Below are 15070 nucleotides of genomic sequence, written 5' to 3' on the forward strand. Positions count from 1 at the left end.
AGGTAGATGTGTTTTTGGTCTTCCTGGATATTTTTTAAGCCTGTATATGGCTCTTGGGAAAAACCTAGAAATCTAGTAACGATTCTTAAGTGTGAGAGTCATTGTAATAAAGAATGTGCCAACCAAAAGAAATACGCAGCACAGATGTATTTCCAAAGCCTCTCATTTTGCACCTGAAGAAAGAGTAACCCCAGAAAGGTGGGGGCGCTGCGTGCGCCACACCCCACAGTGGAAGAGCCAGAACTCGCACCGTGTCTCCTGACTCTCAACCCCATACTGTTCTCATCCATGCTTACTCATCCCTGTCTTCTGGGCTCGAGGGGAGTGAGGGCCCTGAGGAGTCGTCCCTGAACCGAAAGCAGAGTATCTTTCATTATCTTTCTGCTTCCAGTCAAACCCGGCAATGTGAGGAACATCATTCAGCACTTTGAGAGCAACCAGCAGTATGACGCCCCGGAACCCGGGACACAGCGCCTCTCAACAGGAAGCTTTCCCGAGGACCTGCTGGAGAGCAACAGGTAACAGTGGCTGGACGGGGCCTGCTGGCTGCCCAGAGAGGGGAGTGCTGGCAGGGTCGGAGCAGGGCTCAGTGCCAGCTGCTTTACCCCCCACTATACTGTAGGGCTCCCGCTGTAGCGCCCTCTCCCTTTCCCCCAACCTTCCTGCCTGGGTGTCTCCAGAAGAAGACATACTGTGTGCTGGTGGTCAGGCCAGCAGGCGAGAGAGCAGGGCCCCTGACCTTCTGGCAGGAAGCAGGTGCCTTTAAAATTCCTTTGGATTCACTCCCTGGCCACTCAGCAGCCTCCACACTAAGAGTGAGCTAGACTGTGTTATAAAGCGACCAGTCAGGAAACCCTAAATGACACAGCTAGAGAAGAGTCCAGGTTAGGGGTGGGGGTGTGGAGGGGGCTGGCGAAGGGGAATCTTGGAAAATAAGGAAGTTGAGTTAAGACAGTCTTTGGTGCCCATGAAGAAGAGAGCTAAAGATGAGGTTCTGTTGGGTGCTATAAAGGCAGATAGCATAATGGGCATCAGATATCCACCTCACCAAAGAGATACAAAGGCCATTGATTCAAAATGAACTGTTCTTCTAGAGGAACAGGGGGAGCGGAGGCTGTGGTATTGCTCACGTTCTCCATCTTTGGCCGGGTTCTAGGAATCCTTCTCTAGCATTGACACGTCCTCTTGGACTTGCTCTTGACTGACGTGACAACCATCAAGTTAGGTCTAACATTCTACAGCCAGCCTTAAAGTAAAAACTGCCTGTAGTCAGAAACATCCTTGCACCTTCCTTAAGTCACACTTGAGGTAGAATAAATGTGGTCTGTGTGCACGAAACTAGTTCTTGCGTACGCTGCTGAGCTGCACCATACGCAGGCCCAAAGGCAGGAGTCAGCCTGCACAAGCAAACCATTCATTCTACCCCTGAAAAACTAGTTACCAGAATTCCTGCTTGTGCGCAGGGCTACTCCATTCTGTTTATACTAAGCCTCTACAAGCTTAATATATGTTAAAAGGTTTTGCCATAGTGAGAATTAACAAAGATTTAGGCAAAATAAAGGTTAGATTTGTGCCGGGGTCAGAGCTGAGATCCCCTGGACAGAGAAGCAGCAACCCCTTCCAGTATCCTTGCCTGGGGAAGTCCCCTGGACAGAGGGGCCTGGTAGGCTACAGTCAATGGGGTTGCAAAGAGTCAGACAAAACTTAACACCTAAACAACAAAATGGCAACAGAGGTTGAGTTCTAATATTATTAAGTTAAGTATACAAATTATATGATTGCTGAGGTAGGTGTGATCTTATAGATGTGTCAAATATACAGTTATAAGATATATTGTCAGCACTTTGAGGAAATATTTGAGACCATTTGTCAACGTATTCTTAAAGTTGTGAGGTAAATTTGCCCTGAGACATTGGTGAGGATCCTAAATCCACTCTTAGCAGAAGCATTTGGATTTGACGATTATAAATTCACTGGCAGTCTTGGAAGAAATGACATCAGCAGCATAGTGTGTCACAGGTTTTTGTAGAAACTAAACAGGTATAGTGAAGTGAAGTCGCCCAGTCGTGTCCAACTCTTTGCGACCCCATGGACTAGTAGCCTACCAGGCTCCTCCCTCCATGGGATTCTCCAGGCAAGAGTTCTGGAGTGGGTTGCCATTGCCTTCTCCAGGGGATCTTCCCAACCCAGGGATCGAACCCGGGTCTCCTGCATTCCAGGCAGACGCTTTAACCTCTGAGCTAAAAGAAGCCCCCAATTCTAGACAGCAGTAACCTAGGAACTTTTGGCTAGAGAAGGGTTGTATGCCTTCCTTCTTCTTGGGATCGTTGCTCACTTCTGGGTACTTGAAAGAAGCCCCAGGAACCTCATTGCACAAGGTTTGATGAGACGCTCAAGTGACCCATTGTAGGGCACTGGCGCAAGTGTTTTGAGGTAGTCTGTGTTGGCATTGTTCTGACGGGCTTCAAGGAGTGAGTTCAGTAGGGGATCAGCTGACAGTATGGGTTCTGACCCTGCAGGCAAACCGTGGGGACCCAGAGGGGAGTGGCATTTGGATCCTTTGGCAGTTCAGAGAGACTTGATGAATGGAGACCAAACCATTTGGCTCCTTCTCTGCAGCAGTCTGCTGTGCCATTAAGAACTCTCCAGACTCCCCAGGCCTTCTGTGGTCCTAGATGCAGAGCAGGAAATAGATTAGCAATAATGTCAGCAAAGAACCAGCCCAGCAGGGCCATGGGGGGAGGCGCCATCCTGGGGCAGCTAGGGGTCAGAGATGCCAGCTGTCACCGGGCTGATGCACCGCAGGACTTGGAGAAGAGCAGCACCCAGTCGCCAGCATCTCAAGCCCCACAGACACTCAGTGAGCAAGAATGGCAGGCCAGGGAGCAGGTTTCTGCCCATCAGTAAGCATGCCCCTGAAGGACCCTTCCAAGCTGCTCTGCTCCGAGGGGGCTGGAAGCCTAGAAGGGATGCTCTCAGGATAAGAACAGAAGAAATCCACAATCCACATCACAACTGGAGGCATGGGAATTCAGATAGACTTTTCTGACAGTATGGAGAATGCTAAAGAGTATGTTCAGGGGGTGCTTGTACTTCCTTCTTAGAAGCAGAGTCCATGGTGGGCACCAACCCATTCCAGAGCAGAGGGCCAGGTGGGCCGGCCAGGAGATGGCGGGGGCAGGGAGGGTAGGACCTCATGGTTCCTGGTGTTAGACTTTGGTGTCCACAGCAGCCTGATGGGGACTAGGGGTCTTTGGCATCCAGATGCCCCACAAGTCTGATTCTGTTAAGTCCCAGATTTTAGCTTCCTTTGGGGATCCCTTTCTGATCACTCAGGAGGAAGATGAAGGCTTCCCTGGTGGCTCAGTGGTAAAGTATCTGCCTGCCAGTGCAGGAGACACGGGTTCGATCCCTGCTCTGGGAAGATCCTACATGCGGCGGAGCAGCTAAGCCCGCGGGGCCACCACTGTTGAGCCTGGGAACCACGGGTGCTGAGCCTAGGTCTGAAGCTCCTGAAGCTTGCATGCCCTAGAGCCCGTGCTCTTCAACAAGGGAAGCCACCACGATAAGTAGCCCACGCACACTGCAGCTAGAGAAAAGCCCGCAGAGCAACGAAGACCCGGCACAGCCAAAAGATCAATAAATAAAAATTTTTAAAAAGAAAGAGGAAGACGAGAGGCTCTGTCCATCAAGCCTCGCTGGGGAGAGGAAGGAGTCTGTAGTAAAAGCGGTTTGTCACTGAGCAGCGTTTGCCACCGGGAGTTTGGGCACATTGGGTCTGGTGTTTGGAGTGGAAGCCTACAGAGCGGAGGCAAGCCCTGAGAGGGAGTAGCAGGTCAGAGCTGGTCAGAGGTGAGACGCCACATCTCTTGCTATTTCCACCCAGTTCCCGCTCAGAGATTCGCCTGGGCCGCTCTGAGAGTCTGAAGGGCCGGGAGGAAATGAAGCGGTCCCGGAAGGCGGAGAACGTGCCCCGCTCTCGCAGCGACGTGGACATGGACGCCGCCGCGGAGGCCGCCCGCCTCCACCAGTCAGCCTCGTCGTCAGCCTCCAGCCTCTCCACCAGGTGGGCGGGGCTCGGGGAGGGCTCCGCCCACTGGTATCTTGGGGGCCAGGCAGCAGAGGGTGGCTGAGAATTGACATTCTCTCCACAGGTCTCTTGAGAACCCAACCCCTCCCTTCACCCCCAAAATGGGCCGCAGGTGAGTGATGGGTGTAGCAGCGTCTCTGTTAGGTGTCCCTGACCCAGCCGTGCCTTCTGCTGGCCTGTTGGTGGTGCAGCTCCTCTTCCTGGCCCCCTGGTTTCCCAGGGCCCAGGACAAGCAGGTTGGGCAGGAGAGTGGGGGACACACCCCACGTTTGACCTCTTCCTCCGTGTGGCACTGAGCCGCCACCTCTTTTACCCCAGGAGTATCGAGTCCCCCAACTTGGGGTTCGGCACAGACGCCCTCCTCCCTAACCTGCTAGAAGACGATCTGGGCCAGCTGTCTGACCTGGAGCCAGAGCCAGACGCCCAGAACTGGCAGCACACAGTGGGCAAGGACGTGGTGGCCAGGCTGACCCAAAGGGAGATTGACCGGCAGGAGGTCATCAATGGTGAGACCAGCTGCCTCTCCCTACTTCCACGCTGACTCGTGTGGTAACAGGTGCAGAGCACCTCGGACACAAAGGGTGGTAGAGAAGAGAGGGTGGGGCCTTAGGGGCACAGCCGGCCCATGCTGTGATTCCCGTGAGGACCACCTGCATCCTGGCCTTCAGGAGAGGTCCCAGTATATCCTTGCTGACGGCTGTCCCGCTGTCTCTCTGGCCCTCCTTATCCCTGCACCTGCTCAGAGCTGTTCGTGACCGAGGCGTCCCATCTGCGCACACTCCGGGTCCTTGACCTGATCTTCTACCAGCGGATGAAGAAGGAGGGCCTGCTGCCCCGCGAGGAGCTGGCCCGGCTCTTCCCCAACCTGCCCGAGCTCATCGAGATCCACAGTGAGGAGCCCCCCGCCCGCCCCCGCCCCTGCCCCTGGCCAGATTTCTGCCCACATGCCAGGACCCCCGAGCACACAGCCCCTGCCTCTCCTCTTTGGTGGGAGAACCTGATGCCCAGCCTGAAGCCAGCATTCCAACTCCCCCACGAGTGAAGTGGCTCCCAGACCCTGCCCAGATGACACGACCCTCAGAGCCCCCTTCCCCCGTCACCAAGGGCCTGGCCACGCAGCTCAACCCCAGGCGCTTCTGTCTTCTCTCCTTGCCCCAGATTCCTGGTGTGAAGCTATGAGGAAGCTCCGGGAGGAGGGCCCCATTATCAAAGAAGTCAGTGACCTCATGCTGGCTCGGGTATGGCTGCCCAGGCCCCGGGGAGGCCTTGGAGGAAGAGGGGGAGAGGTTCCAGGCAGGGGTGTGAGGTGGGCTATGTGGTGTCCGTTCTCCCTGTCAGTTCGACGGCCCTGCCCGGGAGGAGCTCCAGGAGGTGGCTGCACAGTTCTGCTCCTATCAGTCTGTCGCCCTGGAGCTGATCAAGACCAGGCAGCGCAAGGAGAGCCGGTTCCAGCTCTTCATGCAGGTACACTTGGCCTCTGCTTGTCGCCACTGAAACCAGCCAGTCCAGTCTTAGTTCAGTGAGGCTGAGGGGGAGAGTTTACCAGGTCGACCCATGATCTCCCAGACTGCCCCGCTGGCCCCCAGCTCCAGGCACCCTGGCCTCCTCTCTCTACCAGGGTCGGTGACCAGCAATTCTGCTCCATCCACACCGTCCCCGGCCCCCTCTTCAGAAACACTGACATATAACTGCTCTCAAGACAGAGACACCAGACTTGCCATCAGATGGCCCCACTCACCTACTAGTGCCTGTATTTACTCAGATGGATCTCAGTTTTTTTGTCTATAAAGTGGGAATCCTTGCTTTACGTGGTTTGACCATATCCCTTTCTTGGGCTATTGTCTGCCCCCCCCCCCCCCCCCAGCTTTTTCCTAAATATCAAAGCAAGAAGCTGCCACCACCATTTCTGAGTGACTCTTCTGGAATTAGGACCTATTTAGCATCTGTCCCATCCTGTGGGTCCTGAGCCCACAAGCCAGCTCCTAACCCGGGCTGCCGTCTTCCTCTGTGTGCCCTTCCATGTAGGAGGCCGAGAGCCACCCTCAGTGCCGGCGACTGCAGCTGCGGGACCTCATCGTCTCCGAGATGCAGCGGCTCACCAAGTACCCGCTGCTGCTGGAGAGCATCATCAAGCACACGGAGGGTAGGGCCCACGGGCGCCTGGCCCGCAGCCCGGCTCGGGCACAGGCCTGCTCTGTGGCCTTAGCAAGGCACTTGACCTCTCTGGTCTTGAGGGTCTCCATCCCTGTGTTCTTATGGTCAGTCTCAGAGAAGATAACCACTGTAATGTGCTTTGGCAATAAATAAGGTGCTCAGCACAGGAGGAGGTACAGGCTGCCGCCGGCCTGTGTGGGGCCTCTGTGCAGATGGGAGTGAAGCCTCTGATGATGTAGGGTTGGCACACAGGGCACCTTGGCTCCTCTGAGGGGCATGGTCCTGCACCAGAGGTTGTGACTGGATTTCAGTCCCATTCATGCCCCCTGCTGGACTTCTCTGGGGGCGTTGCGATGCACAAAAGATACAGCCGTGCATGGTGAGTTACTCCAGAGGAGTAGGGGACCAAGCTGAATAGGGAGTATAGCCCCAGGTCATCACTGTCCCTGGGATCCCAAGCACCTTTCACCACCCTCAAGTTGGAGACGTTGGCATCAGCGTGGAGAAGTGGGAAGGACCCGCAACACGCTGTTCTTAGAGGGAGGCGCCATTGCTCCCTTGGTCCCCATCCGTGTCCCCACACCTGTAGAGCCAGTTGTAGCTAGGCAGGAATTCCCAAGAGCCATCAGTGTCTGCAGAGCAGAGGTCTGAAGCCTATGGATCCTCAGAATATGTCATCCTTACGTTTGAGGTCCCAAGTTGGCCAGGTGGCATATCTCTACCATGCCCGTGATGTGTGACTAGCTGGCCCCGGTGGCCCGCTAACGTGGGTCGGTGGCCAGCTCCTGGCAGGCTCTGGCAGACTCACCTGGCAGGAGCCCTAAAAACCCCTCATTACCCCGTGGGCAGGCGGCACCTCCGAGTACGAGAAACTCTGCCGGGCCCGGGACCAGTGCCGGGAGATTCTCAAGTATGTGAACGAAGCGGTAAAGCAGACAGAGAACCGGCACCGTCTGGAGGGCTACCAGAAGCGCCTGGACACCACCTCCCTGGAGAGGGCCAGCAACCCCCTGGCAGCAGAGTTCAAGGTCAGGGCCCCACAGGCACACGCACTCCTCGGGCCTCCTCAGGAGCAGCAGTCCGCTCAGGACCTGGAGAGTACTGGGGGGACGAGACCTGTGCCCATTTGTAAAAGGACGTGTGATGAGAGCCCTGGAATTACACAGCACCGGTTACTGTTGTCACCTTGTCCCTAGACAGACAAGGGCAAACAGCCCGACTACAGAGGCTGGATGTGAGAACTCAGACTGGGAGAGTAGGAGGTGGGAATAGACTCAAGGTAACAGTGAAGGCCGTGTGGGAGGAAATAAAGCTGAAGGCACAGGCAGGACCCCCTTAGGAGGATCAGCAGCGTGGGGTAGGGGGTAGGGAGACCCCCGCCAGGGCCACCGGTGTATCCCCCGGCACAGCACGTGGCCCGTGACCTTGCAGTTGCCTTTCTACTTGTCTGCATCCCCGACAAGAGCGTGAGGGCAAGGGACTAGCTCGCACCACCGATGCCCAGCACCTTAGCGTAGAGTCTAGGTTTTCAGATGCTTGTTGAATGAATGGTGTCTCTTTAACAGAGTTTGGATCTTACAACCAGAAAGATGATCCACGAGGGGCCTCTGACCTGGAGGATCAGCAAGGATAAGACCTTGGGTAAGCGCCAGGGGCCTGGGGCCAAGAGGGAATCTAGGGCATCACCCCGGGCTCTTCCTCTCTGGATCATCAGCCCTGTACCTGGCGCTCTTAAGGTAGCTGGGAGGCAGCTCCAAACACCACTGGGGTTGAGAGCTCAGGGCACCTGGAGCACAGCATGGGGAGGGAGGACCAAAAACTAAGCCGGTCACCAGACTCCAGGGCTTCGCAGACCCTGAGGACGACCATCCAGGAGCCTCTGGTGTCCCAGGTGTTGGTGAGGGCGGAGCAGGCAGCGGGGAACTCCTCACCAGCCCCGCCCTCCTCCAGACCTCCACGTGCTGCTGCTGGAGGACCTCCTGGTGCTGCTGCAGAAACAGGACGAGAAGCTGCTGCTCAAGTGCCACAGCAAGATGGCCGTGGGCTCCTCAGACAGCAAGCAGACCTTCAGCCCCGTGCTCAAGCTCAACGCCGTGCTTGTCCGCTCGGTGGCCACAGGTACCCACAAGGAGACGGCCCCAGCTGGCCCAGGTCCCAGGCCATGAGCCCTGGTACTCACGTCCAGTGAGCGCTGGGTGATGAGCCTACTGGCCTGCCTGTGTGACTTTCCTTCTACCCTGAGTCATCTAAGCAGGAAGATGTGGTTCAGTATGGGGTAGGATGGGGATGAAGGTGGACAGCCTGGTGCAGGCAGGATGGGATGTGAGCACCGAGGGTGGCCTGAGGATGAGGAAGCAGAGCTGGGCAGAGACGAGTAGGACACGCCTTCCTGCTGCAGGAGGGACAGGCAGAGTTCACACCCACAGGCCAGAGCCCAGCCCCGTGCTCGGAGCACGTTAGTGGGAAGCGGAGCATGTACAAGAAGGGCTCTGGGCTCGCTTTCCTCAGCTGTAGCGTGGGGAGTGATGCAATGCCTGTCTCTTGGGGGAGGTGGAAAGGGAAGATGGGTGTGATGTGGTTTTATAACCCTCAGCCCTCACCGTGAGGAAAGCGGGAGGCAGCGACTGTGAAAGTGGCATTAGAGGAACCAGAATGGCCTCCCCTTCTGTAAGTGGAACCCAGTGACCTAGGTCCACCTAGCGCTGCATTCTCCATCCGGTTGAGGGTCAGGGTTTCAAGTCCACACTTTCTCAGCCGACCCAGGCTGCAGTCATGCCTCTGCCACCCCCAGTACAGACCCTTCTGCTTCTGTCTTCCGCACAGATAAACGGGCCTTCTTCATCATCTGTACCTCTGAGTTGGGCCCACCTCAGATCTACGAGCTGGTGGCTTTGACATCATCAGACAAGAACACGTGAGGATTGCTGGGAAGCGGGGCAGTCCCGCGTAACTGCCATCCCCGTGGGACCAGGGCGGTGTGTGAGGACTTGGACAGTGAGACCAGGGCTGGGCCCAGAGTGGTTAGAGGATGGGGCCTTGACGCAGAAGAGGGAGATAAGACAGACGCAGAGAGGCTTTTGGGATCGCCATCCCTGACCCCATGAGCGGCCTGTCAGAGGAAGGAGGCGCCACCAGCGGTCTTCCAGCCAGCCCGCTGCGCCTCTCCTTCCTCTGGCCGCCTCCCTTCCCTTGGGTGGTTCTTCTCTTTCTCTATCAAGTGTTTTAAATGCCCGCATTCTTCAGAGGTGTTTGCCTCCAGAACTCTCATCTCCACCCCTCAGAGGTGTTTGCCTCCAGAACTCTCATCTCCACCCCACGGCATCCACCCGCCCGTGTTTCCGACAGTAGCCAGCCTCAGTAGTAGCCTGTCTGACCCAGAGGCCAGAGACAGCCTGGGTCAGACAGTTTCTCGGGGCTTTCATCTGTGACTGTGGGTGGCGCTGCCCCTTGGGAGTTACATTGAGAGAGAACAGAATGCAGAGCGCAGAGCCTAACAGTGTTGGTAGCTGCGAGTAACATAGACCCGCCCCAGGTGGGGCAGCCAGTCAGAACTGCACGGGCGGCGGGCCCACCACTGGGCAGAGGGTCCTCAGGGCAGGTTCTGGCAAAGGGCCTCGCAGCTCTGACTCGGGGTTGGTGGGGGAGACGCTGCTCCTCGGTCATCTTGTCGCCACCAGACCTCTCTTTTCCTGCCGAGCAACAGGTGGATGGAGCTCTTAGAAGAGGCTGTTCGGAATGCCACCAGGCTCCCCGGAGCTGCCCCGACACCCATCCACCCCCCGCCCCCAGGCCCCCAGGAGCCAGCCGACCGGAGCCCCACACCCAGCAGGTGCGCAGCCCTCCAGGCCCGCTCACCATCCCCACTCCAGGCCACTCATGTGCTGCTTCTGAGCACTTCATCCCTGGGCTGGACAGCCTCAGCTGCCAGGTGTTAGTGGGCAGGCGGAGTAAGGCACGCCTGCACCTCCACCTTCTGTCCCTGCCTGGCCTTCCCCGCATTGCCCTGCTCAGACTGTGCCTGAATTGTGGGTGTGAGGGGGCAGAATGCACCCACCCTGCTCTCCAGGTTGCTCACCAGACAGCAGGTCTGAAATCCAAGCCACTGCCTTCTTGGGCCCTGCTCCTGCATTGCCCCTGTGAACTCAGGCGGCCAGAGTGGAATTTCATGACGTGGCCACCTCCCAGCGGCAGAGAGCCAGAGTTCCAGGCAGTCGGGCCTCTCTCACCGTGGCGGTTTCTCCCCGCAGGGCAGGACCGGATGACTCCGAGGTGTTCCGTGGTGAAGCGGAGCCTGAGGCAGCCCCAGGAGGTAAGTCCCTGAGCTGTCTCTGTGGGGGCCCGATCCAGCTCACTCTCTGTAGGCACAGGTAAGGAGGTGGCTGGGGTGGTGGGAGAGAGCTATAAAGGGCCATAAGAACAGAGAAAAGCAGAAGGAGGAAGGAGGGCTGGAAGAGGAAAGAACAGGCTCAACTGAACAGAGCTTCCCCCTGAGGAGGAAGAGGGGCCAGTCGGGTAGAGTCTGGCGGCTCCTAATGGAGAACGGGATGCTCTTAGAGATGTGCTGGTACGGGAATCCTGAGGGTAGGGGTGGGGAGTGGCGCTCAGAGGGCTGAAGATACAGTTAGTAGGATGGGGTCAACAGGGGCACGAGGGTCCCCAACAGAACTCTTGTTGAGTTTTTAGTGTGAAGTAACTTACCGCCTCGAGTTTAGAGAGGACTCCGTGAGCAGGCCCCCTGGCTGGGTCTGTGTTCGCTTTCCTTCTGCTGGAACGCCTCTCTTAACGCCCGCCCCACTTCAAGTCTTCGTGCAGATCGATTGTCAGCTTTGCACCTAGTGCCTTCGTTGGCCACTCGGCTTAACACCAGCATTCCTGATCTCCCATACCCCCGCGTGCGGTTTGTTCTTTCCTATCGCACTTCTTAGCTAATTCATGTAGTTAATTTACTTATTTTCTTTTTCTCTGTGTTCGTCAATTAGAATTTAAGTTCCACAGGGCAGGGATCTCTATTTTTTTCTGCTGATGTGTGCCAGGAGCCTGGGACGGTGCCTGGCCATGATTGAGGCTCAGTAAACACTGTGGAATGAATCAGGCAGTGTTCCTAGCCCCTTGAACCCGAAGCTGGACCTGGGATCAGCCTGTACATGCCCTCCCTCTTTCCCGGCTTTACACTGTCCTCCCATCCGAAACAGGCATGGGGTGCCAGCAGAGGGTCCAAGGGAAGCACTCGGCCCTGCTGGCAGATGCTGAGCAGGAGGGCAGCGTGGAGGAAGAGGAGCTGGGGGCGCTGCCTCACTCTTCTGCCTCGCTGGACAGCGAGCACAGGGGAAGCAGGACGAGGGACCCCATCCTCCTGCCCCTCCCAGGCCCTCTGTTCATGGAAGGACTCGCCGACGCAGCCCTGGAGGACGGTGAGTGCCTCCTGGCCCTGGCTGTCAGCCCACAGTGCCCCAGCAGCTTGGCCAGTGTCAACAGGCCCGTACCCCACTCGGCCTGCTCAGAGGCTCGCCCTGAGTTGTGCTCGAGGAGAGAAGGATGCAGAGAGACCGTTGTTGTTCCTGTCCCCCTGCCCCAGCCTTCAGCGCACCCCCCAGCTGGTTGGCCAAGGTCCCCCAGCTCCACCCTGTGACTGCAGAGGCAGTGTCACTGGGGGGGGTGGGGAGGGAAGGGAGCAGCAGCCCCCCACCTCCTCTGCACCCACCCCCGCCATGGCCAGGTGTGCGGTCCTGTGTCCAGGAAGCCGTCCCCCCATTTCCCCTCCAGTGGAGAACCTGCGGCACCTGATCCTGTGGAGCCTGCTGCCTGGTCACCCCACGGACCCACGAGCTGCTGGGGAGCCCGAGGACGACCTGACCCCTACACCCTCCATCAACAGCATCACTTCGCACCCCTGGGACCCAGGCTCCCCAGGGCGAGCTCCTGCTGGGGCTGAAGGGGACAAGGCCCCACTCTCGGGGCCAGAGTGGAGCCAGCCAGGGCAGGAGGACATGGCTTTGCGTTCTCTGGAACAACTGCCCCCAAGGACCAGGAATTCTGGGATCTGGGAATCTTCCGAGCTAGACAAGAATCCGGAGGAAGAAGCTTCAAGCACAGAGGGCACAGGAAGTTACAAAGTTGTAAGAAAAGGTAAAGTAAGTTGGGGTGTCCCCTGGGGGGGCACATGGCCAGCTTTGCTAGGGGAGCATTGAGTCTTCCAGCTGGCTGCTTCCCGCGCCCCTGTCTGGAAGCCCTGTGTGCAGAGGTTTGTCCCAGTCCTGGGCAAGATGACACGCTGACATCGTGTAAAGGCTTTTGGGTCAGACAGCCAAGGTGCAGAGTCCTAGCTCCGTTACTTAATACCCCTGTGACCCTGGGAGAAATTCTAAAGCCCCTCTGGACTTCATTCATTATGAGGATATCACTGTAGCACAAGTCAGCTGCCAATAAGTTTCTGCTAGCGTTCTTTACTGCTCTTGCAGTCCTAAGGAGAAGTGGGGTTCTTCTCAAGGTCTTCATCCCCAGAAAGACACAGGCGGAGGGCTCCAGCCGGTAGCTTTAGAGAGCAGCAAGGAAGCGCTGATGTGTGAGGCAGAGGCGGGGTGGGTCCGGAGCCAGAGCCACGAGGAGGGGCTGCAGGACAAGGCTGGGGAGCCGTGTGAGACTGGGGGGCTCTGGTGAATGAGCAGGGAGCTAGGCGGCCCTGGTTTTAAGATGGGAAAAGCCAGGACTGGCTGGGACGGGGGTCAGGGCAGGTTTGTCTGGCCAGAGCCCAGACGACACAGGGAAGAGTCAGCTGAGGAGAGGGCAGCCTGGTCTGAGTGCAGCAGGGGAGGAAGTGAAGCGCAGGGTGCTCTTGAGGGGTGGGGGGCGTCCACACCAGTGCCAGGGGGTCTCCTTTCCTCCCCCAGTGCCCAGCTCTGCCTCCTTTTCCAGGAGCATTTTTCTCTCCACCTGCCCGAGGTCTGCGCTCTTTCCTGGGTTTCTGGGACCTGACCTTCCTTCTCTCTCCTCTGGTGAATTGGTGAATTGGTGGAGCGGTTCTCTGTGGCTCCGCGGGGTATCATCATGTGTGATCGTGTGTTTACTTTGTTCTTCCTTTTCTCTGTTTCTTCACCCCCCGCCCCGCCCCGCCCCCGCCTCTTCTTTCTCCCTCTCCTTCCTGCTCGTCTCCCTTCCCTTTCCTTCTCTCTCGGTCTCTGCTCTTCCTGGTGGTGGTGTTGGTGCAGCGGAGGTGGCAGGCAGCAAGGTGGTCCCTGCACTACCAGAGAGTGGCCCGTCAGGGCCTGAGCCACCCGAAGCAGAAGGCGGAGCAAAGGCTGCGGGTAACGAACCTCTCCTTGGAGCCAGAGGCAGGCAGGGCTGGAATGGGAGCCCTTGAGGGCAGAGCTGGGCTTCCGGGGTTAGACCCCGGAATAAACGCAACCACCCTGCCCCTTCTCCCTTGACCTCCACCACTAGCTCCTTAGTCTTCCCCTGGTGTGGGCCCCACTGGGCAATATCACCATCTCGAAGGTTCTCAAGGCGAAGGGTTTTGGGAGACTGGTAGGCAGCTTGAGGCCAGCCTGCTCTGAGCTCATGTGCAGAGGCTTCCCTGGGCCCATGGGTCAGCCTGGGAGACACTGAGGAAGCAGAAGACGGGTTAGACTTCCTCTGTTTCCCTCCTGATCTCTTTGTCTTGCTGGGGACAGGGAACTGCTTTTACGTCAGCATGCCGGCAGGACCCCCTGACTCAAGTACTGACCCGTCAGGAGCACACACGAGCCCTTCCCAGCCCGACGGCCTCCCTGCCTGGCAGACAGAGCCTCAGCCCCCACTTCAGGGAGGCCATGGAGATCAAAAGCGCCCCAGCCGCTCTCCCCCAAGTCTGGCCCTCAGGGATGTGGGCATGATCTTCTGCACCATCGAGCAGCTTACCCTCAAGCTCAACCGGCTCAAGGTAAGGGCTCGGGTCCCCAGAGCACAGTCCGTCCCCGAGACCTGTCACCCACAGGAGCTGCCTCCGCAGGAGCCCTACGTCCTGGCCTGGGGCTCTGGCCTCGGCCCGCCGGCCACCCCCAAGCACAGCCTCTTCCCCAGAGGGGCTGGAGAGCAGACGTCCCTCTGCTCCTCTTGCAGGACATGGAGCTGGCCCACAGAGAGCTGCTCAGGTCCCTCGGGGCTCAGTCATCTGGCGGCACCACACCTGTGGGCAGTTTCCACACAGAGGCAGCTAGATGGATAGAAAGCTCCCTCTCCCCTCCAGCCAAGGAGCCCCCAGCCTCTGACTCCACGGACAGCCGCGAACTGGGGCCCTGTCCGGAGGACGGTGAGTGAGGTCCTCTGGGGTTGGAGGGGTGGGTGCGTGGAGAAGGCCGTCGGCTCCTGAGGAAATATCACCACACGGCTGTGAGAAGATGGGGGAGTTCTGAGAAGGGGTCCCGTATTTTCCCCCTCAAATACAATTCATTCACTCATTTCCTCAGCTTCAGGAGGAGGAAGCTCCCCTAAAAGTGGGAACCTTGGAACTGAACCCTCTTTTCTCCTTGAGTTCTGGAGATAACCAACCAGGAGGAACCTAGTCTCACATCCGAAACCCATCCTTAATAAGTGGTTCTGAAGCGGATTCTGTGGGCTGGGGCCCCGGCTGTGCTCCCACTAGGCAGGCAGACCCATACCTACTCATGGGTTTGGGGTCAAACAAAACAGAAGTGGGATTCAGCAGACAGCCCTTTCCAGGCCCCACAGGAAACTCTGAGGTTTCTGGTGGAGAACGCCTGTCACGGGAGGATGGCACTAAAGAGCTGCTCTCACAGGCCTGAGGACTGGCCAGGAGAGACACGGGGGAGGGCCGTCTCGGAGGCCAGCTCC

The 15070-nt window shown here is 57.8% G+C and overlaps 1 protein-coding gene across 4 annotated transcripts in view; it reads left to right on the forward strand.

Moving 5' to 3' along the window:
- The window catches only part of ARHGEF11 (Rho guanine nucleotide exchange factor 11), a 110347-nt gene that overhangs the window by 94293 nt on the left and 984 nt on the right, over window positions 1–15070 (forward strand). For 3 of the 4 annotated variants that reach the window (XM_068966691.1, XM_068966693.1, XM_068966695.1), the window contains 19 exons: window positions 392–518; window positions 3887–4066; window positions 4155–4202; window positions 4409–4596; window positions 4834–4980; window positions 5249–5328; window positions 5429–5554; window positions 6116–6233; window positions 7094–7272; window positions 7810–7885; window positions 8195–8362; window positions 9068–9158; window positions 9948–10073; window positions 10492–10553; window positions 11437–11655; window positions 12008–12370; window positions 13450–13545; window positions 13912–14159; window positions 14339–14528. In XM_068966691.1, the coding sequence (XP_068822792.1) occupies window positions 392–518; window positions 3887–4066; window positions 4155–4202; window positions 4409–4596; window positions 4834–4980; window positions 5249–5328; window positions 5429–5554; window positions 6116–6233; window positions 7094–7272; window positions 7810–7885; window positions 8195–8362; window positions 9068–9158; window positions 9948–10073; window positions 10492–10553; window positions 11437–11655; window positions 12008–12370; window positions 13450–13545; window positions 13912–14159; window positions 14339–14528 (2832 nt within the window). The remainder of the gene's footprint in view (window positions 1–391; window positions 519–3886; window positions 4067–4154; window positions 4203–4408; window positions 4597–4833; window positions 4981–5248; window positions 5329–5428; window positions 5555–6115; window positions 6234–7093; window positions 7273–7809; window positions 7886–8194; window positions 8363–9067; window positions 9159–9947; window positions 10074–10491; window positions 10554–11436; window positions 11656–12007; window positions 12371–13449; window positions 13546–13911; window positions 14160–14338; window positions 14529–15070) is intronic. The other variant, XM_068966694.1, reaches the window with a different exon arrangement.

The sequence above is a fragment of the Capricornis sumatraensis genome, chromosome 2 (assembly GCF_032405125.1).
Source record: "Capricornis sumatraensis isolate serow.1 chromosome 2, serow.2, whole genome shotgun sequence".
Lineage (NCBI taxonomy): Eukaryota > Metazoa > Chordata > Mammalia > Artiodactyla > Bovidae > Capricornis > Capricornis sumatraensis.